The sequence below is a fragment of the Euleptes europaea genome, chromosome 16 (assembly GCF_029931775.1).
Source record: "Euleptes europaea isolate rEulEur1 chromosome 16, rEulEur1.hap1, whole genome shotgun sequence".
In the NCBI taxonomy this organism is placed as follows: Eukaryota; Metazoa; Chordata; class Lepidosauria; order Squamata; family Sphaerodactylidae; genus Euleptes; species Euleptes europaea.
In genome coordinates this window covers 1,709,672-1,735,705 of record NC_079327.1, presented here as the reverse complement: position 1 = coordinate 1,735,705, position 26,034 = coordinate 1,709,672, and the positions used below count along the sequence as shown (strand labels likewise).

Genomic DNA, 26,034 nt, shown 5'->3' with positions numbered 1-26,034 from the left:
AAATAATAAATAACAGTGAAAACTTTGGCGTGTATTTGTGGCATTTTACACCTCGCTCTGTTCTTTGCTTGATGTAGCCATTTGCCTAAAGCTAAATTTCACTTCTCTCTTAATGTCCAAGTCCGAGCTTCTTCATATGAAGGCGAGATGTTTGGTTTCCTTTTTCTGTACAACTGGCCATTCGATTGTCCCTGTGGAAATATGGAAACTTTGTTTGTAGTATGCATTAGTATTCAAACAAAGAACTAGCGAAGGTAGCACTCTAATCTAATAATTGATGATAAATTGTACAATGATAAATATAGGATAAAAATAATTAGTGATAAGTATGTGGCCCGCTGCTTGTAGGTGGTGGGTGTTAGGAATGATGTGTCAGGCAGGACTTACATTTGGTAACCTTGTATATTTGAGGGATTTTTTTTACAGACATACAATACCTAAGAAGACCTTGGCTGGATTAGACCATCTAATCCAACCCCTTGTTTTCAGTCAGTTAGGTGCTCCAGGAAGATCCCAAACTCAGGAGGCAAAGGCCTCCCCCCACCCGACGGTTGCCCCCTCCATTAGTATTCAGAGGCAGACTGCCTTGGAATACTGAATTCCCATTTTGCATTCAGGGCTGATAGCCACGGACAGAACTTTCTTCCATAAATGTCTTATCTTTTAAAGCTAGTGGCTGCTGCCTCCTGCCGCAGCTATCTTAAATAACTGATTATGTGTTGTGTGAAGAAGTACAGAAAGGAGAGTTTCTTTCTGTTTAGGTACCTTTTGTAAGTCACGTTGAAAATATGTTTGCATAATTAAAAGTTCTGGGGTCTGTAATACACATGGTAAAAACTGAGTCCCCAAGTCCAGCCTTAAATTCTGGGGAGATAGGGTAATAGATTGTGTATGCTTTCTTTTTTTGCTTGCTTAAATAAAAGCATGAGAGCCAGGATAGTGTAGTGATTAAGGTGTCGACCTGGGACTGGGGAAACCCAGGTTCAAATCCCCACTCACACCATGGAAGCTTGCTGGGTGACCTTGGGCCAGTCACACACTCTCAGCCCTGACCCTGGCTAGTATTTGGATGGGGGACCTCCAAGGAATACCAGGGTCGGGATGTGGAGACAGGCGATGGCAAAACTACCTCCGAATGTCTCTTGCCTTGAAAATCCCACCAGGGGTTGCCATAAGTCAGCTGTGATTTGATAGCAAAAAAATAAAATAAAAATAAAGCATGGTTTATTACTACAAAATCCATTTGGCAGGAAGGGGTAACAACCTGTGTGCGTGCCTATTCCTCCGTTTTTGTAGTTGTGGATGAGCAGAATGCACATACGGAAGAACAAATAAATCAGACACCGACAGAATATAGTAAGGAATTGGATGAATCGAAAGATGAGGAAAAAGAAGAAGATACAAAGGAAACTGAATCTCACCTAAGTAAGTATTCAGAAAATCAACTGTTGCATATCTGTCTGAAATTTACAGAACAATGAGTTGGCTCAAAAGGCACTTTTGATAGTGGGAGGGGGCAAATTATGCTACCCCCACCCCGCCAAACTGAAGACCTCCACTCCAACCCCCCTGCAGTACTGTTTGTCAGGGTCCCCTGAGCTCCACAAAGGGTTTAGTGCGCTGCAGTGAGAGAGAAAACCCTGTTCTGTGATCTCTGCTCACTTGCGGTATTTTAGATCCAGCATGATATTTACTTTCACAGATTTCTCTTAACAAATCTTTTTTGCTTCATTCACACAGCTGTGTTTTAATTTGCATCAGGCACACACTCCTGAAACGGAATGGTTTCCAATTGGCAAAGGAGTCAGACAAGGATGTATTTTATCTCCCTATCTCTTCAGTCTATATGCAGAACATATAATTAGGAAAGCTGGATTAGATTTAGATGAAGGTGGAGTGAAAATTGGAGAGAGGAACATTAATAATTTGAGATATGGCGATGACTCTACATTATTGGCAGAAAATAGTGAAGATTTGAAACGACTACTGCTGAAAGTTAAAAGAGAAAGTGCCAAAGCAGGACTACAGCTGAACATCAAGAAAACAAAAGCAATGACTACAGGAGAATTACACAACTTTAAGGTTGACAATGAGGAAATTGAAATTGTTCAAGACTTTCTATTCCTTGGCTCCACCATCAACCAAAAGGGAGACTGCAACCAAGAAATCAGAAGGAGATTGAGACTAGGAAGGGTAGCCATGAAGGAGCTAGAAAAGATTTTGAAGTGTAAGGATATGTCTCTGGCCACCAAGACTAGATTAATTTATTCCATCATATTTCCTGTTACTATGTATGGGTGTGAAAGCTGGACAGTGAAGAAAGCTGATAGGAAGAAAATAGATTTCTTTGAAATGTGGTGTTGGAGGAGAGTGTTACGGATCAGTGGGTTATAGATCAAGCCTGAACTGGCCCTTGAAACTAAAATGATTAAACTGAGGCTATCGTATTTTCGTCACATCATGAGACGACAAGAGTCACTGGAAAAGACAGTCATGCTAGGAAAAGTTGAGGGCAGCAGGAAAAGAGGAAGACCCAACAAGAGATGGACTGACTCAATAAAGGAAGCCACAGCCCTCAATTTGCAAGATCTGAGCAAGGCTGTCAAAGATAGGACATTTTGGAGGACTTTCATTCATAGGGTCTCCATGAGTCAGAAGCGACTTGACAGCACTTAACACACACACACGCTCCACTTTTTGTTGACTGCAGTTCGGAGTAGGCTCTGGGAGACCCAAGTTCGAATCCCTGCTCTGTCATGGAAGCTTGCTGGGTGACCTTGAGCTAGTCATACACTCAGCCTTACCTCCTTCACAGGGTTTTTGTGAGGATAAAATGAAGGATAGGAGAATGATATGAGCCACTTAGGGTCCCCATCTGGGAAGAAAGGCAGGACATAGATGAAGTAAATAAATAGAATAAATATATTCTTGACTTCTCATTCATAATCTTCCTGGAATCTACAGAGAGGATATAATCAAGGTACAGTCATATTCAAGTGTGTGAAGTCAACCTCTTCCTCATGGGAGGAGGGTATAAAATATTTCGAAATAAACTTTGGAAGATCAATACATGAAACAAGAAACTTTCATAAAAGCTTTCTGTGCTAGCAAACTATTCACCTGTATTTAGGGGGACGTGTGTATTCTTCATCTACTCTTCTTTTCTGCCCCCTCTAAACAGTCAAAACTGCCCCCAAATCTCCAGATGGACAGAGAAGTCGCATTTCTTCGCATGCAAGTACACTTTCAGCCCCACCCTGTGCAGCCAGCAAAGAAAACCTTCCAGTGCTTAACACAAGAATAATTTGTCCAGGTAACAAAGATTTAGTATTTGGCTAGTCCTTTCATTTGATCGAAAATGTGCCAGGGTCACCCCCCCCCCCAGATATGTCAAAGTAGTTTAATTGTTTAACGTACGCAAGCACTTTGTCCTCAGTTTGGAAAGCCACAGCACATTGATCTGAGTTGTGATTTGACACCAGTATAAAGAGATCTTACCGCTAAAGGGCATAATAGAGAATCGTTTACATTTCCTCGTTCCCAAGGCTTTTGGCTGACTTTGATTTTGCTCCTTTGGTTGGTTTATACTTTGCTTTCTTCTCTTTTTTGTTCCTACTTTGGCATTATCCTGACACTCTAAAATAACACTAGGCATGCTGAAATAGCCGTCTAGTTGTGGGCTGTTGATTTCATAGATCTGCAGAAAGGAAAACGAAATTGCGATGCAGTCTTTCAAATTTGCATTATTTTGGCATTTACCTTCTCTTTGGTCATAGGACAGTGGTTCTTGGTATCCATTTCAAGCAGTCTGTTTCAAGAAGATTTGTTTTTTAAAACATGGATTCTTTTCCCTTTTCCCATCAGGTCTAAGGGCAGGTCTAGCTGCCTCTATTGCAGGGAGTTCCATTATCAGCAAAATGTTGCTAGCAAACATTGATCCATTTGGTGCTACACCTTTTATTGATCCTGATCAAGAATCACTGTAAGAAAAACCATTATTTTTTAATTTATGTTGTCATTTTTATTCTTATTTAGTTGCCATTTTCTTTCTCTCTTTTTCACACAAAATTAATGCTTGGTAAGTCATGCAGAACATTTTTTTTGAACATTTGTGACTTCAATTAATTCAGATGTCCAGACAGGAAGAGGAAACTTGTTTTGACAGGGTTTCCCAGAATCTGTCAGAATTTTCCCTCAAGAAATACTTTATGCTCTCAGCCCAAGACCCTTGCAAAAGATGACAGGAGATAATTCTGGTATCTGGGATCTTCCCTCTCAAAAGAGAAAGGCTGGGCTTTTTTGTCATCTAGGGAAACTGTGGCTTCAAGATTCTGGAAGAAGTGCGGTGCGGCACCTGGATTTTGGACATGTGCAAGGGTTGTGTTGCCAACCTCCAGGTACTAGCTGAAGATCTCCTGCTATTACAACTGATCTCCAGCCGATAAGAGATCAGTTCACCTGGAGAAAATGGCTGCTTTGGCCATTGGACTCTATGGCATTCAAGTCCCTCCCCTCCCCAAACCCTGCTCTCCTCAGGCTCTGCCCCATGCACATCTTCAGTGAAGCAAGAGTTAGTGACTGATGCTTTCAATGCTGGGTTAGGATTGCCAATAACACATGGAGGCTGAATTCATGGAAACCAGCAGCTGACGCTTTTCGTAGCATGGGGGTCAACAACATTCCATAACGCCTCAATTAAAGGGACGGCATTTTTTTCCCATAGCGCTGCTGCCTTCAGAAAAAAAATGCCCTGTCCCTTTAATCGAGGTATCCTGGAATGTTGTTGACCCCCATGCTATGAAAAGCGTCAGCTGCTGGTTTCCATGCATCCAGCCTCTATTAAAGGGACAGGAGGGTTTCCTCCATGTGTTATTGGCAACCCTAGCCCAGCATTGGAAGCATCAGTCACCAACTCTTTCTTCACTGAAGATGTGCATGGAAAGATATCCATTGCTATGTGCTTATAAGTGCAGATTCACTCAAATACGTAGATCAATAGCTGTCAGGTTCAGGTTCAAATTTATTGCGCATGGCCAAAGGCCATTACAAAAGTTAATCTAAAAACACAATAAGTCCAGGTAACAATCATTAATAATAACAGGAAAAAGCATGCTTCTGAGAACCACCAAAACTTGTAAAACAATACGCAAAGAACATTATTAAAAGTTAAACACTCAGTTTGTCAGATTCTAGATAATTTTAACTAGAATTTGACTAACAGACTTTATAATAATCAGCAAAACCAAACAGAACTTGAAATTTAAGATTTTGTGGTGTCAACCTCCTGTCCATGGGATTTGCAGTTCAGTGTTTACTACATTGGGCCAGCCTGAACCTAGCTGTCAGAATCCAGTTTTAGCATCCAATGAATTTATTTTTTCAGGGTTTTTTTTTTTGCAGCATGCTTTATACCCATAGCCAGGTATATTTCACATAAACCCCTAAAAGCAGTGAAATCTGGTTCTGTGTATAGAATTATGTATCCTGATCGTCATTCATTTTAAAGTATTGTAAGTTTCTAGCCCTCATGGGGCTTGAAAAATCAGCGTTAATGTTTGTGACCAAGGCCTGGGGAATCCGACAAGTCAGAGGTATCTCTGAATAAGATTCCCCTTGCTGAAAGAAGGAATATGGGATTTCAGAGCCCTGCATAGCTCCTGGCCCTTCCACATGCCTTTCAGAAAGATGGTTATGCAAAAGAAGCCGGCATAACTTACATGTGCATGATTTACATGGGTGATGGAATAAATCTTTCTGTAGTGCTGCGCTTTGATTAATTTGCTGGCTGTTGCATGGAAATGGGGGCATGGGGGGGATCTGCAGGAAGAGCAGGGCAGACTCGAACGTTGAATCGGTTGAAAAGCCAGAGCTGTATCTTTCTTTGAATAGATCAGTGATGGCAAACCTTTTAGAGACCGAGTGCCCAAACTGCAACCAAAAACCCACTTATTTATCGCCGAGTGCCAATGCGGCAATTTAACCTGAATACCACCCCCAGAGGGGGCCCAGAGGGAGAGGCTAGGGTTGCCAAGTTCCTCTTCGCCATGAGTGGGAGGTTTTTGGGGTGGCGCCTGAGGAGGGCGGGGTTTGGGGAAGGACTTCAGTGCCATAGAGTCCAATTGCTAAAGTGGCAATTTTTTCCAGGGGAACTGATCTCTATTGGTTGGAGATCACCTGTAATAGCAGATCTCCAGCTAGTACCTGGAGATTGGCAACTAGTTCCTTAGTGTTTTCTCTCTACATATCAAGACAAATGGAAAGGTGTTTGGAGGATAGCTTGTGGGCACTTCAAAGGTGGAATAGGACTGCACGCCCCTCCGCCCGCACAGACCCAGAGGGTGCCGGAGAAGCCGCTGGAGGGAGAGAAGGAAGGAAGGAAAGAAGGGAAGGGAGGGGGAAAGGGAAGGAAGGGAGGGAGAGAAAGAAAGAAAGGGAGAAAGAAATGGAGCAAGGGAGAGAAAGAAAAGGACAGAGGGAGACAGAAAAAGAAAGAGGCCATTTATGCATGGGAGGTTTTGCCTTGGATTTGCCACTCGGTGGGGCGCGGCAGCAGGCTTGTGAGAGGCGAGCAGGGTGGGGCAGAGGGCGCCTCCTTCGCACCCACCGACCAGCCATGCCCCTCCGCCCGCACAGGCCCAGAGGGCGCCGGAGAAGCCGCCGGCCATGCCGAGTGTGAGCGCTCGGCTTCTGTTCCCCGCTCTCCCACCCGCCTGGCTGGCCGCGCACGCTCCAGCGGCGGCAATGGCGGCAGCTTCTGTGGGAGAGTCCGGGGGCCACCGCCAATCATGTCGGAGGTTCCCCACCCCTGGGCTACAGCCTCCCCCATCCGGGGTGGGGCAGAGCCGGAAAGACCAGTGGCTTGGAGGAACCGTGCGTGCCGGCAGAAAGGGCTACGCGTGCCGGAAGTGGCACCCGTGCCATAGGTTCGCCAACACGGGAATAGATGTATATATAACGGCTGCAGTCTAACATGTGTATTGTGATTATTATAGACTTGTGTATTTCTTTGATAGGGAAGGATATTCAGAGAAATGTGTCATGAACAACTATTTTGGCATTGGATTAGATGCAAAGATTTCATTAGAATTTAATAATAAGCGGGAGGAGCACCCTGAAAAGTGCAGGTAACTAAAGTCTCTGCTAAGCTTTTAAACAAAGCATTTTCTGCAAAATATATATGTAGTGGCTACCCTTTTTCATTTTCTTAAAAATGATTAGCTAAAATACTGGATTTCTATGAAACATGGCATAATTTTATTTCATACATTAATCAGAAAGATGCCATATATCTGAGCCCTTCCTTAGATTATGGAAAAGGAAATGTCCAAAATATATAAAGAATTGTTTTTAAAAAACCCAGTGCCCTCAATGAATTCCTCTCTTATCTGTAATTGTAAGATAAATTGGAAAATGTGTTAAATACTAAGCCCTCTGTCAATAATCTGATTCAACTTCATGTTTTTTTAGAAAAATTATTATTATACTGTTTCTATGTTTGTTTTTTACAAGGGTTGTTTTTATTGTTGTTTGTTTGGGTGGCGGTTTCTGTTTGGAAAAATTAATTACAATTTTTAAAAAATGATTAGCATTTTACAAGAACATGGATTTTTCCATGCCTCAGAAGGTTCATTCCCCTTTTGCTTTCAGAAGCAGAACCAAGAATATGATGTGGTATGGCGTTCTTGGTACGAAAGAGTTATTGCAGCGGACATACAAGAACCTGGAACAAAAAGTTCAGCTCGAGGTAAGGTTTTATATGATTTAGCTGTGAGAATCAGTGGTCCGGGGGGACGGGACACCAGAGAGCCCTGGCTGTGTCCCCGTTCCAGTGTCCTAGCTCCGTCCTTCCATCTTCTAGCAGCTTCCCAGCATGGCACAAGCCCCATGTTTCAGGAAGATGGGCAAGGCTGTTGCTTGGTGGGGCTTCTGGTTGGCATTTGGGCACTGCCAGAGGGAGTAGAAGTGCAGGGGCTGCAGAGGAAGGGGAGATGTTATAGAGAAGGGGTCCATTCCTTCCATGCCTGTCACCAGGCCTGCACCTGAGCTCTCCGTGTCTTAAATTTTTCATAAAAGCAGCCGTGGGAAGACGGGCAATGGCCTGTGCTTGTTCAGGCTAAACTAGGGCAGCAGCCCTTATTTATGCACAAATTTTGCTATGTGGTCTCTTTTTGTGGATTGCAGTGTGATGGGCAGTACATACCCCTTCCGAGTCTTCAGGGCATCGCTGTTTTGAACATTCCCAGCTACGCTGGTGGGATTAATTTCTGGGGTGGAACGAAGGAGGATGACGTAAGTAGCATTTTCTTAAAGCAGTTCTTAGCTCTGAGTCTTTTCCTTCTTTTTCATAGGCAGTTTGAATAGCCAAAATGTTCTGGTGTGCATACACAAAGCAGTAGTCGGGTTCTGTACTTCTGGTGTGTAATTACGGTGAGGTGTGCCTGCAGTTGTGTTTGAGATGGCAGTCCTGCACTATGTGACAAAGCCTTCATATTTCCCAGTTCTGTTTAAAAGATGCTGGAGTATAAATAAATCCCACAAATATTGGTGTTGAGGTCTTGAGGGTTCCTTGATGAATTAGAGACCACAACAGACAGACGCTTGGTTGCTACAACATTGTTGCCTTCCCGCTTTCTCTCTGGCCATTGTGGAAGGTTTTCACTGTCACGGGGTGCTCACTGCTCAGAGCTCCAGGAGAAGAAGAGCTTCTAGAAAAGCATTGATCTTGTGCATGCGGAAGGGACAGCGACAGAGGATGCCTGGAGAAAAGCATGGGGGGGAATGTTGTCATGTTCCAAGCCACAGCTGCTCAGAGGGGTCATAGAATCATAGAGTTGTAAGGGACCACCAGGGTCATCTAGTCCAACCCCCTGCACAATGCAGGAAATTCACAACTACCTCCTCTTCACACACCCCAGTGACCCCTGCTCCATGCCCAGAAGATGGCCAAAAAAAACCCTCCAGGATCCCTGGCCAATCTGGCTTGGAGGAAAATTGCTTCCTGACCCCAAAGTGATGATTGATCGCCATTACCCTGGGCATGTAAGAAAGGGCCATGAAAGCCAAACACTGACATAACCCTTCCTGCCATCCCTCTCATGAACTGCCTATGGCCAAAATGCCCTCCCTCTCATCATCTGCTTAAGATCATAGAATCAGCATTGCTGACTGATGGCCATCTAGCCTCTTCTTACAAACCTCCAGGGAAGGAGAGCTCACCACCTCCTGAGGAAGCCTGTTCCACTGAGGAACCGCTCTAACTGTTAGAAAATTCTTCCTAATGTCTAGACGGAAACTCTTTTGATTTAATTTCAATCCATTGGTTCTGATCCAACCTTCTGGGGCAACAGAAAACAACTCAGCACCATCCAGCCACCCCTGATGTTTCCTTTTCCCCTCTCAGATATTTGGGGCGCCATCATTTGACGATAAGATCTTGGAGGTGGTTGCGGTATTCGGCAGCATGCAGATGGCTGTTTCCCGTGTTTTCAAGCTACAGCATCACAGGATTGCGCAGGTTTGTGTATTGTGAGGAATTTTTAAAATGAGCTGGTACGGCAGTCCCTGGGGAGGCTAAAGGGCATGTCAAGTGTTGACTTTTGTTTGTGTGATAAAGTGTCAGACGAGGCAAAGTGCAGTAGATTTTGGAATGCTTTGTGGAGACCTACCCAGAGGAAGTCACAGCCACTAATAACCACACTTCTTCATGGGAGTTGTCAGTTTTCCTGTACGCATTAGTCCAAAATGCTTATTTGTCTTTCAGTGCCGATCAGTAAAAATCACCATACTTGGAGAGGAAGGAGTCCCGGTACAAGTAGACGGAGAGGCATGGATCCAGCCCCCAGGGATTATTAAAATTGTGCATAAAAACAGAGCACAGATGCTGACCCGTGACAGAGTAGGTTACTGTGAGGATTTTATGTCTGTTATTTAATGTATTTGTGAAGAACTTGATTCACCTGCATTAAGGAAATAACACAATAGGATACATCAAGGCATGTTTATAAACTCACATGAACACATGAAGTTGCATTACGCCAAGTCAGACCCTCGGTCCGTCAAGGTCGTATTGTCTGCTCTGACTGGCAGCAGCTCTCCAGGGTCTCAGGCAGGGGTCTTTCACATCACCTACTTGCCTTGTCCCTCTAACTGCAGATGCCTGGGATTGATCCTGGGACCTTCTGCATGCCAAGCAGAGGTTCTTATCACTAAGCAACGGCCCCTCCTCTGGAGGTTCAACACAGTGGCCAAGGCCTTTCCTGATGTTTCCAAGGCCTTTCCAGATCTGTACTCATTGGAAGCTGAGGTTTTCTCAGAGCGATCAGGTTCTTGAGGGCAGTGGGCTTTCACATGCAATAGGCACTGCACAGAAAAGCAGGATTCTTACTGTTAAAAATTTCTGTTGGCAGTAGCTGTAACAAATAACTGAATAAATTATAATAATTGCTTAAAAGTGTAGCATGGATTTGTTGATGGGCAGTAGATTCAGGACGAACAAAAGGAAATACTTCTGTACACAGCGAGTGATTAAAATGTAGAATTCGCTGCCAGAGGATGTAGTGATGGCCACAGGCACCGATAGCTTTAAAAGGGGATTAGGACAGTTTCAGGGAGGAGATGTGCTATCAGTGGCTACTAGCCATGGTGACTAAAGGGGACCTCCACATTTCAGAGGCTGTTAACCTCTGAATATCAGTACCCAGAGGCAACACCAGGAAAGGCCTTGGCCTCTGTGGTGACCCTCCAGAGGAACTGCTTGGCCACTGTGTGAGACAGGATGCTGGACTAGATGGACCACAGGTCTAATCCAGCAGAGCTCGTCTGATGTTCTAATGAAGTCCTCAGCCTCTATGCCCTATTGTTGGGCCTGCAGAGGAATAGGTTGGACACTGTGAAATGGGATGCTGGACTAGAGGGACCACTGGTGTGATCCAGCAGGGCTCTTCTGATGTTCTTATGAAGGCCTCGGCCTCTCTGCCCTGTTGTTGGCTCTCCAGAGGAACTGGTTGGCCACTGTGTGAGACCCGACGCTGGACTGGATGGACCCTCACTGGTCTGATCCAGCAGGTCCCTTTTATGTTCTTATGATTACATTAGGAAAGGGGTTGAAAATAAGACACCCTGTCATAATGCCTTTATATAAATCTGTAGTGTGGTATGTACAGCTCTGTTCACCCCACCTTAAAAAATAATGTAATCGAGCTGGAAAAGGTGAGGTTATAGGGCAACCGATATTTGTAGAAGGGTTGGGAGCATCTTCCCTGCAAGAAAAAGTCAGGAGCTTGAAGGAGGGATCACCTCAACAAGCATTTCTGTCTTCTCGCAACCAAAGCCTGGAGCGCTTCCTTGATTCTGTCAGTGAATAAGCAGCGGTGACTTTGGACAGGATTTCTGGCCATAGTGGAAGCAGTTTGCAGAGATCCTGCCTGGCCATGTGGCAACATCCAGCCCTGAAAAGGGTCGGCCTGGGTTAGTATTTTGATGGAAGACTACCAAGGCATACCAGGGTCACTGCGCAGAGGCAAGCAGTAGCAATCCACTTCTGTTCGTCTCTTCTCTTGAAAACCCTCCAGGATCTCCATAAGTCAGATGTGACTTGAGGGCAAAAAATAAATAAATCGAATGTTTTATTCCAGGAGCCACCTTGGATGTTCGTTTTGAACAGAAAAGTAGCATTAAACATTCACTGAATAAATACAGATAAATATTGTCACCCTGCCATGCAAAGTGACTTTCCCTTGCGTATACAAAAGAGACCCTTTCTCCTTTTGGCCTGAAATTCAGCACGGAGGAGGGATCTCTTTGGTGAGGGCTAAAATGCCAGAGTGCTTCATCCCAGTTGGGTTTTCCTGTTGGAACCAATGGAAATGAAAACTGAACATGGTTAGGAATCTTAACAGCTGTGATAACAATCAGAATGAATTTCTCAAATGCGAAACCTTTTTTACAGCTATGCATGTGTGTGGAACGAATGGGTACATAATGCTCTTAAATGTACAAAACATTGGAATAATGTTGAGTATCTTATTCGCTCCTGGGCAGGCCTTTGAAAGTACCCTGAAGTCTTGGGAAGACAAACAGAAGTGTGATCCCTGCAAACCGGTCCTGCGATCTCCTTTATACCCTCAGCAGGCGGTGGAGCTGGCCACAGAAGAAGAGGCTTCCCAGATCAAGTTCTGCTCTCGGGCTGCGGAAGAACTGATCACCAGGTATGGAGAAAGTTTTGTCCTTGCTTTCCTGGTATACATCTTGATGCATTTCCAATACACATACATAAAGCTTAGGCCTTTTTAAAAAATCTGTTTTAATAATTTGTATGCAACCCTATGGGCAGAGGGAAGGGGAAGCTGTGGAAATCATGATCAAATTTGGGAGATCCTGATCATGCTCATCGGAACTGCGTTGGGACGGTGTCTGAGGATACGGCATGTGTGGTGACTCCCGTGCGCATGATTTCTACAGCGAATGGTGCTAACTCAGCAATCAATCTGGACGTAGCACGCTTACAAAATGAATGCGATAGCCCAGGATTCCGTGCCTTTTGTCAATGTGTTCAAGAAGCTGTTTGTTAACCAGCTGGTGATGCATTTCCTATTCCTTTCTTTGTTCTCTCCAACTCTTCTTCCAGAATCTGTGAAGCTGCAAAAATACACACCTTGTTGGAACAAGAGCTGGCTCACGCAGTGAATGCATGTTCTCATGCCTTAAATGAAGCCAGTCTGAGATATCCTGAGGTAAAGGAATTTTAGGTGCTTTATCAATAATAAATTTGGGGTTGGGCTTGATTACTCTGGAGGTCCCTTCCAACTCTATGATTTTATGAAAAAGAATAAATAAATAAAAGAGCAGCAGTGAACACCCACAAAAGGGGACATTGCAAATAAAGGCATGGTGGTTGTGTGATCTTTATAATTGCTGGGCAGTGGAAAATGAGCTGTAGCTGCAATTCTTGTCCCAAACTTAATCTGACTCAGACTGTGATGAAACCTTTCTGCTCTTCAGCATATCCTGCCAATTAATACCTGAGGCTGTTAAGCTTCTGAGCTCTTAGGCCGCATCATGCAACCTGGAAAGGAGCGAGACAGTTTTTCTCCAGCCCTCTTCCCTGTGATGAGTGTATATGGTCCAGATGACCTTACGTCACAGCTGAAGAGCCGATACATTCTAGAAGATACCTTCAGAAGCTGGAGGGTGAGAGATTCAAAACATGACTAGTATCCATTCTAAATAATATACATGAATACCCCTTTCCTCCATGAATATGTCCACTCCCCTCTTAAAGCCCTCCAAGCTAACTTTAATTCTGAGTTGTGCTCTGAGTAAGTGAACATAAGACTCATAGTTAAATTGTGGAACTCCCTGCCCCAGGATGTGGCGATGGCTGCCAACTTGGAAGGCTTTTAAGAGGGGAGTGGACATGTTCATGGAGGAGAGGGCTATTCATGGCTACCAGGCAAAATGAATTGTAGTCATGATGCATACCTATTCTTTCCAGGATCAGAGGAGCATTCCGAATATATTAGGTGCTGTAGAACGCAGGCAGGATGCTGCTGCAGTCGTCTTGTTTGTGGGCTTCCTAGAGGCCCCTGGTTGGCCACTGTGTGAACAGACTGCTGGACTTGATGGAACTTGGTCTGATCCAGCAGGGCTTTTCTTATGTCCTTATGTTATGTAACTGGAGAGCAAGTCAAGGAGGCAACCTAAGATATAACTGCACCCTGACTATGAGCACATCTGACCTGAACAAAATCCTTTTCTGACCCCAGCCCCTGCATCAGAGCCTTTTATTAACCATTGAAATCAGGGTTGAACACCCTATTTAGATTCCAGCAGAAGAAATCCAGTCACGTTTGTTGTTGATGTTTTGTTTTCTCACATTTTCAAAGTGTTCACGATTCAATGTAATGCCCTTGTCTTTCTTTTCCTAGAGCCTTACCCGAAACATTGCCCTTGAAATAGCCGTCAGTGTGAAGGCGCTTCACGATGAAACCGAATCCTTGCTAGTAGGAAGGGTTCCTTTGGTAAGGTGGCAATGGAGCTGAGTCTTGTGTTCGCTTACTCAGAGCACAACATCTCCGTTTCTGCCCTTCTTCGGGCAGGAGGGGATCCAAAACTTGCTCTTGTCATGAAGTAGCTGATGCTGCTCTTGCTGCTGAAGATGCAGTCACTTTTCTGCATTTGGGGGTCGGGGTCGAGTGGCGTGGAGATGGGGTGGGCAGTGGCCAGCTGAAGAGATGGAGGGGGAGGCTCGTATGTAGAAGATGCCTTTGTTCAAGGAGAAGAATTGATGTTGAGAAGATAGAGGTGGGGGGCGTTGAAGCATAGCCCAAGTAAGTTCTTCATAGCTGTTGGCCAGTTTGTTGATTCCTTGCCGTGATCACAACAGCCGCTCTTAATGCAGGACCTGATGGCATTTTAGCCACAGCTCTTGCTGAACTTGGTGGGGCCAGCGTGGTGTGGTTAGGAGCTGCGAACTCTAATCTGGAGAACCGGGTTCGATTCCCCACTCCTCCACACAAAGCCTGCTAGGTGACCTTGGGCCAGTCACAGTTCTCTCCAAACTCTCTCAGTCCCACCTACTTCACAAAGTGTCTGTTGTGGGGAGAGGAAGGGAAGGTGATTGTAAACCAACTTTTCTTCTTCACCTTCATGAACTGGGGTTTGCGGGACTGTTGTTACACCAAAGCCAATTCAGGTGTGCAAAAAAATTGACCCTGGGTTGGATCTATCCAGCTTTCCCACTGGGCAAAAAGAGAGGAGAGAGTCCCCTCTGACCATCCAAAACACTGTGCAGGTAGCCGTGGGACCTGCATGGATGAAAGGCATGTATGATGGGCTAGAGTCAGGAGGGAAATTGAGTGAAGAAGCTGGCTGAAGCCAACCTGAATCCAAATTGGACCACAGGTTTTCAGTGCACAGCTCTCCTCCTGCGTGGAAAGCTAGTACATTGGGCAGGAAAAGGCAAATGTATAAGTGGGCAAACACTTCTTTGAATTTTGTGGCTACTGAGTGTTAGGCGAGGGTTGTGGAGACCCTCGGGAGGTCATAGAATCAGATTTGGAAGGGACCACCAGAGTCATCTGGTGGTAAGTGCTCCTTCCCTGGAGGCTTTTAAGCAGAAGCTAGATGGCCACTGTCAGCAATGCTGATTCTATGACTTTAGGCAGATGTTGAGAGGGAGGGCACCTTTGCCATCGTCTGGGCATGGAATATGGGTCATTGGGGTGTGGGAGGGGGAGGTAGTTGTGAATTTCCTGCATTGTGCAGGGGGTTGGACTAGATGACCCTGGTGGTTCCTTCCGACTATGATTCTGTGATTCTATTCTATGATTCCATGAGGTTCACTGGGAGACCTTGGGCAAGTCGCTGTCAGCCTCACCCTCTACCCTGAGCTCTTTGGAGAAAGGACAGATTTAATACATCTGCATTTCGTTGCATAAGAGGGCAATTAGACGTGTTGTTTTTAAAGGGCGTGAGCGGCTGAAGATGTCGTTTGGGTTTGTTTTCATAGCAGTTGGAATCGCCTCACGAAGAGCTGCTCTCCATGGCTGTGCAAAGCTTGGAGGTGGAATTGAGGAAGCTGGCGGAAATCCCTTGGCTGTATTATGTTCTCCAACTGAATGATGATGAGGTGGGTAAGAGTCACCCTCGCCTGCCTGCTTTCATTTTATTAGTTCATAGCAATTTGATGGGGCGCACCTTTGGGTATCTTTGTGTTCTTTAATTCATTCCGTTTTCTGAAAATGTAATAGATTCCCCCCCCCTTAATTTAATTTTCCCTTTTCTGTTTAGGATCCTCCGTTGGAATATGTTAAAAGAAACAGAAGCACAGTATTTCGTATAGTGCCAAAGTTCAAAAAGGAAAAGGCCAGAACACAGAAGACCAAGCCCCAACCTGGTATGCTTTTTGATACTGCAAAGAAAATTAGAATGGCTTTGGGGGAAATCTGCCATTACATGGTCAGATAATGTGTGGTACTTTCCATATATTCGATCAATATTTAATTCACCAAGAGTTCTCATATGTTGATCCTGAGTAAGTGATTTAAGGGCTTCTGTGTTGTATTTGTCATTGCTTCACTTTAAGATTATGTGTAATACCTTTCACTGATTCATCTGCAATTGGACCAGTCATCCCTTCAAATCTAATCTTAGATCCTGGGATTCCTTGGAAGCTTATTGCTTCTTTGTCATCGACAAAACAGATAAACGGAAGTATTTTTTCACACAACGCATAGTGCAGTTGTGGAACTCCCTGCCCCAGGATGTGGTGATGGCTGCCAACTTGGAAGGCTTTAAGAGGGGAGTGGACATGTTCATGGAAGAGAGGGGTATCCATGGCTACTAGTCAAAGTAGATACTAGTCATGATGCATACCTGTTCTCTCCAGGATCAGAGGAGATACTGGAGCATAATAGGAGCATGCCTATTATATGTGGTGCTGTGGAACACAGGCAGGATGCTGCTGCTGCAGTCATCTTGTTTGTGGGCTTCCTAGAGGAACCTGGTTGGCCACTGTATGAACAGACTGCTGGATGTGATGGGCCTTGGTCTGATCCAGCATGGCCTTTCTTACGTTCTTACAAGATCAGTGATGGTGGAGAATCTTAGTGAAAAACAGTTTGCTTTCCTTTACTGGTCTCCCTGTGTAAGCTGAAAGAAATATTGGATGTTTCCTAGGGTTTGTTCTCAATTCTTGCAGGAGAGTTATGAGGCCCAATAAGCTTGGCCAGAGCTTAGTGTCTGCTGACCGCTTATGTCTCTGAATTCTCTGCTCTGGTCAAGGCTGTGACAGTAGAAAGAGCAACATGAAAAGGGCTGTCTTAAGGTAGAGGGACAGCAAGCCACTGTCTTCCACAATCATGCTAATCGTATTTGCTGGCGGGGAAGGACGTTTTAGATAATTGCTATCTAGAAAAGTTTGTTAGGAAATAGAAGCTGAGTAGACTTCACCATCCTCTCAAAAATTAATGCAATTTGTTAAAGGCAATTTTACATCAGGGTATTTTAATAAGCCACATGGTTTTAAATGTTGGGGAGGGGAACATGAACACAAGCGTTATTCATAAACCAAAGAGGCTTAATTGAAATTATTGACCCGTTTAAAATCATTGTGTGCCATGTTTTGACTTAAAATAGCACTGAACAAAAGACCCATGTGGTGAAAGAGTTGTTTACTTCCTTATTATACTTGGCTTTCTCAGTCTAGTGTGGGCCAACTAACCTTAGAGAATGATATTGACAGACCTTTGAGATGTGCTGGTCCTCACCTACAATTAATGACATGTTTGCTGAACTAATTAATAACCACAATTATTATGTTTTAATGAGTGCTAAGTCTCTCCCCCCGCTTATCCAATAAGTCATCCCTCATATATAGATGAACACATGCAGCCCTCAGAGTTCCGACTATTGGGCCTGGTGGATTAGTGGATGTTCCGAGGTTAGATAGCATTGATGCTGCCGCTGGAAGCATGGCCTGCCATGTGTCTTGCCCCCATCTTTTCCTCCCCCCCCTTACACACCTTCTCAGGTTTGGTTAACCTGTAACCTGCATGAAAAAAGAAACTACCTCTTTTTGTGAAAGTACACCTGACTTTTTTGCTGATGCTTTCTGTGTTCTACTCTGTTTTCCACTTTCTGTGGCCTAACCTTTGCTTGTAATGCAGTTGAGCACATAGAGATTAAGGGGGTTTTGCTCTTAACTTTGGTAGTTCAAAAATGGGGCACAGATGAAGTTGCTGCTTGGCTGGATCTGCTCAGTTTGGGAGAGTACAAAGAAACCTTCATCAGCCACGACGTCCGGGGCTCTGAGCTTTTGCATCTGGAAAGGAGAGATCTTAAGGTATTTCTTTGTGCTACTTTTACATCCTTGGGAATTTTCCTTTGATAGAGATTCGTTAAAACTTTCCTCCTATTCCCACTCTGGTTATATGCTTGTAGCTTGGCTTTTAATGTGCAACTATACAAAAAAAAAAAAAAGGGACAAAAAGCAAGCCCACATACCCAAAAACTAATACACAATGCTGTTGAGCTATGCTTTCATCCAGTAATACCAAGAATATTTAAGATTTCCTTCTGTCTTGTAGAGTTATTATAATAGTAGTTGAGCAGAACATGCTGGTGTTTTTTTTAAGATAACCTCACTTGTGTCAGAATTATTACATTAAATTGCAATAAGGATTTTTTTTCAGGATCTGCATAGAGGTAATTTGTAATCTATTAACCAGCATGATGATTGATCAAGATTCAAGGTTTTTAAAATTCATCTGAATCATGGCTTCCTCAGCTCTCTCCCCCTTTAGCCGTGTTCTGCAGGCAGGGCCAGGCAGGTCTCCTCGAGTGGTGCTGGACCCTTAGCCCTAGGGCTGGCCATGCCTGGGGAGCTGGAAGCACTAGGCTTACACCTGGTGAACCCGTTGATCCAGCAAGCTTCCTCTCCCCGCCCAAGGCTTGACCAGGCTGAGGGAAGCAGCTTCACCTGCTGTGGAAGCAGCCCCTGCTGGGATTCCTCTTGTCCAAGCTTAGATGGGGCCAGAATCCTGCAAAGGATTCAGAACAGATGAAAGAAGTATTTCTTCACACAACGCATAGTTAAATGCTGGAACTCCCTGCCCCAGGATGTGGTGATGGCTACTAGTCAAAATGGTTACTAGTCATGATGCATACCTATTCTCTCAGGATCAGAGGAGCATGCCTATTATATTAGGTGCTGTGGAACACAGGCAGGACAATACTGCTGCAGTCGTCTTGTTTGTGGGCTTCCTAGAGGCCCCTGGTTGGCCACTGTGTGAACAGACTGCTGGACTTGATGGGCCTTGGTCTAATCCAGCAGGGCTTTCCTTATGTTCTTACGACTGATGAGCTTCCTAGAGGTACCTGGTTGGCCACCATGTGAACAGACTGCTGGACTTGATGGGCCTGGGTCTGATCTAGCAGGGCTTTTCTTATGTTTACCCTCACCATGATTTGGCTTAGGACAGGGGTTGGCAAACTCATTAGTCAAAAGAGCCAAGTATCAACAGTACAACGATTGAGATTTCTTTTGAGAGCCAAATTTCTTAAACTTAAAACTATATAGGTAGGTACACTGTTTATTAACTTAATAAACTTTAATTAAAGTTTTAAGTCTTAATTTAACTATAGGTTCGCTGAAAAAAACTTGATATCATACTTAATAGTGATCTTATTTATTGATAAAAATTAAATTGTAAGTCCCTTCCATTTCCCCCTCCCTGTCTGGAGTCCTCGTCTGGAGGCCTGGTATACCGCCATAAAAGCCTATTGGTAGACCTGGCCTCTGGCTGAGTCCCATTGGGAAGCCAGGTCTACCCATTGGCTTTCTTGGCAGTAGACCTGGCCTCTGGAGGCCCATAGAAGCCAATTGCTAGACTTGGCCTCTGAAGGGGGACTTTTTCCCCTCCTCGGAGTCCAGGTCTACCGCCAAGAAAGCCAGTGGGTAGACATGGCCTCCCAATGGGACTCAGCCGGAGGCCAGGTCTACCAAAGGAAGCCCGCCCCGCCCAACAGCTGATAGGCGGGCGGGGGGGGCAGGAACCGCTGAGCCACCCGCCCAGCAATCGCACGGCTAGACGGGAGGGGAGGCTTTAGCCTCCCAACCATTGAGGGCAAGGGAAAGGGGGACCTGGCCATTCTCCATGGCAGGGAGGGGGGGAGAGAGAGAGCTCGCTCGCTCTCGCTCTCAGGTGCGCTGGCTCCGCAGCCCGGCTGCCGGCGCGAGCGGGCGCGAGAGCAGGGCCTCCGAACCAAGTTCGGAGAGCGCACTCAACGGGCCAAAGAGCCACATGCGGCTCGGGAGCTGCAGTTTGCAGACCCCTGGCTTAGGAGGTGGAGCAGGGGCTGCCGGCCTGGCACTGCATCTTCGCTGGACTATCTTGGCACGAACCTGCTGCCTCCGCTGCTCCTGCTGGGTGGTGGTAGATTATGGGGGGAGGTGGATTATGGGTGGTCTCCCATCCAAATACTAACCAGAGCCAACCCTGCATAGCTGGTGAGATCGGGGTACAGGCTACATATTACCCCAGTGTTTAAAGAGCTTCTCTGGTTGCCATTTCCTGGCTCAATGAAACATGCCCGTTTTCAGCAAAAAGCTCCAGATGGTACCTGGAGGACGGCATCTTTCTGTCTGAGCCTGCAGTAGCCATGCTTTCACATTCCTGGCTCTGCTTCACACGCCCTGCCTTCAGAGGAGAGGCAGGCGGCCACATGCGATGATGGGGCCTTTTCAGCTGGTTTTATTTATAGTTTGTGGATTACAGGATTTAAAACTCTGCAGTCAGCATATGACAACCAGTGAACAATGCAGTTGGACTGGGGTACAGAAATGGGGAACAACATAAACAACAAACAGAGGCCAGCCATGATATAAACAATATGGAAAGTGTTGCGGGACGGTGCAGTAAAAGCAGGCGACACCTAGAATAATCGGTGGCGTGGACTACAGTCCTATTCCATTATGAAAGGGGCTCTCCTGGACTGTTGCATTCTGCTACCGTTCTAATCTTTTTAAAACACCCTCCTAGTCATTTCTGATTTGCACATTCTGCTGAATAACAGAAGTATAGGAGCCTTCCTGGAACTCCTCAGGCAGGGAGTTCCACAAAGTGGGAGCCACCACTGAGAAGGGCTGTCATATAGAGGATGGTGCCAAGTTGTTTTCTGTTGCCCCAGAGGGTCGGACCAGAACCAACGAGTTGAAATTAAATCAAAAGAGTTTCTGTCTAGACATTAGGAAGAATTTTCTAACAGAGCAGTTCCTCAGTGGAACAGGCTTCCTCGGGAGGTGGTGAGCTCTCCTTCCCTGGAGGTTTTTAAGAAGAGGTTAGATGGCCATCTGTCAGCAATGCTGATTCTATGACCTTAAGCAGAGGATGAGAGGGAGGGCATCTTGGCCATCTTCTGGGCATGGAGTAGGGGTCACCAGGTGTGTATGTGGGAGGTAGTTGTAAATTTCCTGCATTGTGCAGGGGGTTGGACTAGATGACCCTAGTGGTCCCTTCCAACTCTATGATTCTAAGGCATGTGAAGAGGCAGCTGCCAATTTTACCCATTTGAGGGTGGCACCTTCAGAAGGCTTTTCTCAGATATGCAGGTATGTGAGTCCTAGGCCCTAAGGGCTTTATAGATCAGGGGTATCAAATGTAAGGCACACTGCTGTTAGCTGCTCTGAGCCTGGTCTTAGCTGGGAGGAGAGTGGGTTATAAATCTAATAATAAATAAATAAATAATCTCTGTCCTCTAGTCCAGCGTAAAGCTAGACTGAAAGACATCTAGAACAGATGAATGATCCAGGAAGACCTGGAGCTGTTCTGCCACTCCTCGCTCAATCACCTTGCCCAGAAAGAGCAAATTAGAGACCAGGCATCTTGTGGTGGCATGTTGTAGATAGAGGGGGCCATGGCTCATTGGAAGAGCCTCTGCTTTGCATGCAGAAGGACCTGGGTTCAATCCCCAGCATCTCCAGTAAAAAGGACCAGGCAGTAGGTGACGTGGAAGACCTCTGCCTGAGACCGTGGAGAGCTGCTGCCAGTCCGAGTAGACAATTGTGATGACCCGAGGGTCTGATTTAGTATGCGTTCGTGTTCTCTTCTGCTGCCTCTTTGCCAGGTGTGCAGCTTGCCCGTGCTCTGCTGCCAGGTCTAGACTTCATTTAAGCAGGCAGTTTTACCTTATGGGTTTTTCGCTTGATTTTATAGGTTTGTTCTCGTAACTTGTAGTGGTGAGTATATCGAGTCTACCATGGACTTTGAAAAGCAGGGATTTCCTGTTTCCTTCTCTTGCTGCATCCCACTGCACCTTTTGAGATCTTGCTGCTGGGAATCAGCAGACCCTTGGGATCAGCATGAGGGGCTGAGTGGGATGGGGGGGCCTGCAGGGGGAGGGGTGAATCAGTGGGTATCACTGGCCACTCTTCTGAAGACTTCAGTGCCTTTAAGTCATTGGGACAGCACGGTTGGCTTTGATGCATGCCAGCGTTCACCTTTGCCACTGATTCCCAGACTTGTCATTTTAATTTCTCTGGTGTTATGCTGGTTCTGTGGCTGAACTGTTCTTTTCAGCTCTTGCTTTTCATTTGTTTTAGGATAATTGCTGTTATCATTATGACTTTAGATTTCTATTGATGTTGTGATGTTATTGTTGTATTGTCTTTGCTGCAAACCACTTTCAGCTATTAGTTTTTCAGAGAGCAAGCAAAGAAATGTTAAAAATAGTATTAGGTGTTTTAAAAATGGAAGAAGAGTTGGTGGTGCTTGTGGGTGACATGGTGACCACCAACACCTTTCCTGGCACCCCTAAGTGTTTTTAGAAAGTGGGTGGGGGCAGGGGGGGCTTTTGCCTAGCAGGGCTTCTGATTGGCAAACACAAACACTGGGAGAGCAATCCAAAGTGGGCCTACTGAGAAACCTACTCAGGACTATTAACTGGGGCTAACTCCCAGGAGAAGGTTCTTAGGATTGTGCGTTTTTGAATACATAGTAAGGTAAGTAATTTTTCGCAAAACCTCAACAGGTTTCAATGCCTTTTTCTGCATCAGGAGATAAAAAATAAGCCAAGGCCGATGGTGCAAAATATATCTTATTACTCAGATAAAATTCCCAGCGCGTTTCGCCCAAGAAGCAAATGAGTAGGGAATTTTATTTGAGTAATGAAAGATATTTTTACCTATTTTGCACCATTGGTGCGGTTATTTCATTCCTCCTTTTTCTGCATTAAAAGAAAGAAATAGTATTCTGTCTTCAAGTCAGGAAATGCATTTGCAGTGGAAAATAACCAGATCCTAATAATAACAGTCAACAGTGTCTCCCTCATACGTACACCAACCCTGTAGGGTTGTTATATGACTCACTGTAGTATTTACCATGTAACTGTCACACACACACTGGCTGAGGGAAAAATAGATTGGGGGTATGTCACTGTGGTCATGTTGCCCTTCAGTAGAAATGGGGCCATCTGCCTTGATCCTTATGAGTAAAGATGAAACTGATCACCGGACACTTTTTGCTTCCTGTGAATGAATTTTGCATCCTCCTTGTCTTGTAGGACCTGGGGATAACGAAGGTGGGCCATATGAAGCGAATTCTGCAGGGAATTAAAGAACTGGGCAGGAACACCCCTTTGCCAGAAGTGTAGTGGTGCTGCTACCTTGGAAGGAGAAATGCCGCTTCTGCAGAGCTGGGGAAGCACGTGACCCTGTGCGCACGTCAGTCCGTGGTCGAGTGGGCATCAGTATGTGACACGCATGTTGCTGTATCTGCAGTGTTTGACAGAAGAGCTGGATGTGGAGAGGCTGCAAGGTTTTTGCGTTTCTAAAAAACGCTATGAAATATATATATTGTGAAGAGCTGTTGCGTAAAACGTGGGCTGTGTGGTTTTATGCTTTATCTGTCAAGGGTAATCCAAGTGTAGTTACATATCTGGGTCTCTATCAGTGCAGCAGCAATTGATTTTATGAAATGATATTGCTGAATGTGAGAACTTCCCAGAATCTCTTGCACAATTTTCTGACAGAGACTCACACGTGTGAGTTTTTAGGTGACACTGATACCTCAGCAATCCCTTTTTTCTCTCTGTCTCTCTCTCTCTCCCTCCCCCACTTATTCACTAGCCAAGAAATAAAGCTGGAGTTAGACATACCCCAGGAATGCAAACAACAATGCATGGTTTGTCTGCCAGAACTGTGACTGCCTCTTTTTTTTTTTTTGCGCATGACACAACTTAAGCAACTGAACAACTTTTGTATCTTTTCCAAGAAGATTTAATTTATTACAGCTCTGGTCTTTCTTGCTGTTAGAGACTTTTCTTGTTGCTTTGTGTTGTATGTTACCTAAACGTTCCATTTGGCAAAGAATTTGGGCTGTAAACATCTCTGGCATACCCAGGAAGAAAAGTGTGCTAAATACAACAGAAAGTTCCTATACTCTTGATGACAAGTACTTTCAAAGCCCGCTTCCTCATGAAGTTATGAGCGGACTTCCAAGGGAAGAAAAAGTCTAGGCTCTAAAGACGCCGTCTGTCTCTCTTACAGCCACTTCTAAGGCAAATGCTGGTTTACTTTGAAAGAGAACATCGCGGCAGATAGTGAACGGGCTGCTTTTGAATTCAGAGATGACAGCCCAGTTATGAGCCGTAACTTAAAACTGCTTCACATTGAAGGCATCACTTGGACCAACTTTGTGAATATCAGGGCTTGATTATGCATTTTTTATGAAATCAAATGTTGAAATGTTCCGGCGGTAAAAATTACAGGTCAGATGAAGTATTTGTCTTGCCGTTGGGTATCTTTGCTATACACCTAAACTGAAAATGTCTTTCAGTGTAGGAATTATCTGTTCCTATTCAGAAATATTTAATGCAGGCTATGTGTGAAGCTTGTTTTTTGTTTTGTTTTTAAATCAGTGCAGTTATTAATATGAACCAGTTAACTGGTTTGTCTGATTTTCTTATGAACGCTAATCCCTTTCTTTACAAAGTACAAAATGTATTTGCTTTTCTTTCTCAACTAAGGCAGAGGTCTTTCGAGGAGAACTTTTCACGTCAGAGAAGAGCAGTGTCAAGTTCTCAGTCATTGCTTTTCAGCAATGAAAAAAAAATACTTCACACAGTGCAAAGAAACAACCTGGCTGCATCTGTGAGGCGCCAAAGCATCTCCTTGCCTGTTCCTTCGGGTTGGGTCCAAATTGGCGTCAGCAGATGGAGCTCCTGCAAGCGGCTTTCCCAATCCCTGAGAGCTCCTGCATGCCCCGCAAATGCTCTGCTGAGGACAGGGACCCAAATGGAACTTCATCGAGGAGAGGAAAATGGCAAACTTGCCCTGCCCCTCCTCATTTTGACTATGCGGGGGGGACAAACTCAGCACCGAGACTGGCTTCACTAGTACGAGAGCCAGGAGGTGCTGAGTCTCGAGGGTTCTTTTGTTTGCAGGTGTCTGTGGCCCTCAGCAGAGGATGTCACAGGGCACACATAGAGGATACTAGAGGAAGAGAGGGAAAATCTGCTTGTCTGATCTTCTTTCCCTTGTACAAGTTTGGATCCAACCCATAATTTTTTAAAAGAACAAACCACAATGCCCGTCGTTGCTTTTGCATTTCCGCTTAAGCGGCAGCAAGCAGTGGGGCATTCTGAGGGACGCTGCCACATCTTCTGGAAATTTGGAAGTATAATTAAGAGGGACAAATTGTTGCTGTAGGGAACTGTGGCCACGTTTGAGCACTCGGAAGTCAGCAGGACCCCCCCCCCCAACCAGGCAGCTCTAGATACACGAGAACAAAATGACGGAAGCTTCTCTGTTAACTCTGTATGTATGCTTAAAGTACTTGACATTGATCTCCTCATTTCCACATGCAACTTATTTCTTTATTATTTTTGATAATTTGTGCACACACACACAATCTTCTGGTTTTATAGTGATCCAAATAAGATTGGTTTTAATGCATGTACTCTAAGTTCAATAGCTTAAAGAAAAGGAACTTCCTTTCTTTTCCAGTGATAGAACCAGTTCTGTAAAACTTTATCTGATCTGTTCAAAAAGCTTTCTTCAGAAGGAAGTAGAGATTAAATGATGTCGAACGTAGTGCCAGATCTTTGACGAGGGCTCATCGCTATTTGTTTTTTATATGTTCACTGACTGATCTGCTTGATCTGAGATAGCCTTTCAGCTTTATAGATAAGATTATATGAACATCCCAAGATCCTTTCAAAAATGCATTCATTTTCAAAAGAAGATTATAATGGCAACAGTAAATTTCTTATGCAGAAAAATTCCTGGACGTTTTGTGGGGGTCCACTCTAGAGGTCTGCGGGAGTTCTGGTGCATCTACAGTCCACCAACATGAAATGCCTTCCTCATTCATTGCATGAAGTTGTGGGTTGTGCGGTGTGAGGAAACACAGAGTTGCTTATCTCTGCCATCAAAGTGAATGCAGTAGCATTGGGACGTGTAGGAAGTCTGGGCGGTGTAGAACAACTTTTGTATAATGCTATCGCTGGCTACTTCATATAGACAGAGGGGTTAGTTCC

At 44.9% G+C, this 26,034-nt stretch overlaps 1 protein-coding gene across 1 annotated transcript in view; it reads left to right on the top strand.

Annotated features, from left to right (window-relative positions):
• DGKH (diacylglycerol kinase eta) overlaps positions 1-23,201 on the top strand; it is a 78,952-nt gene extending 55,751 nt beyond the window's left edge. Inside the window, exons 16-30 of the mRNA XM_056861732.1 lie at positions 1,297-1,425; positions 3,182-3,313; positions 3,865-3,982; positions 7,014-7,124; positions 7,648-7,744; positions 8,182-8,289; positions 9,401-9,514; positions 9,761-9,895; positions 12,040-12,206; positions 12,626-12,731; positions 13,926-14,018; positions 15,509-15,628; positions 15,790-15,895; positions 17,712-17,842; positions 23,059-23,201. Of these exons, the coding sequence (XP_056717710.1) occupies positions 1,297-1,425; positions 3,182-3,313; positions 3,865-3,982; positions 7,014-7,124; positions 7,648-7,744; positions 8,182-8,289; positions 9,401-9,514; positions 9,761-9,895; positions 12,040-12,206; positions 12,626-12,731; positions 13,926-14,018; positions 15,509-15,628; positions 15,790-15,895; positions 17,712-17,842; positions 23,059-23,148 (1,757 nt within the window). The 3' untranslated portion in view covers positions 23,149-23,201. The remainder of the gene's footprint in view (positions 1-1,296; positions 1,426-3,181; positions 3,314-3,864; positions 3,983-7,013; positions 7,125-7,647; positions 7,745-8,181; positions 8,290-9,400; positions 9,515-9,760; positions 9,896-12,039; positions 12,207-12,625; positions 12,732-13,925; positions 14,019-15,508; positions 15,629-15,789; positions 15,896-17,711; positions 17,843-23,058) is intronic.
• Positions 23,202-26,034: the final 2,833 nt, after the last annotated feature.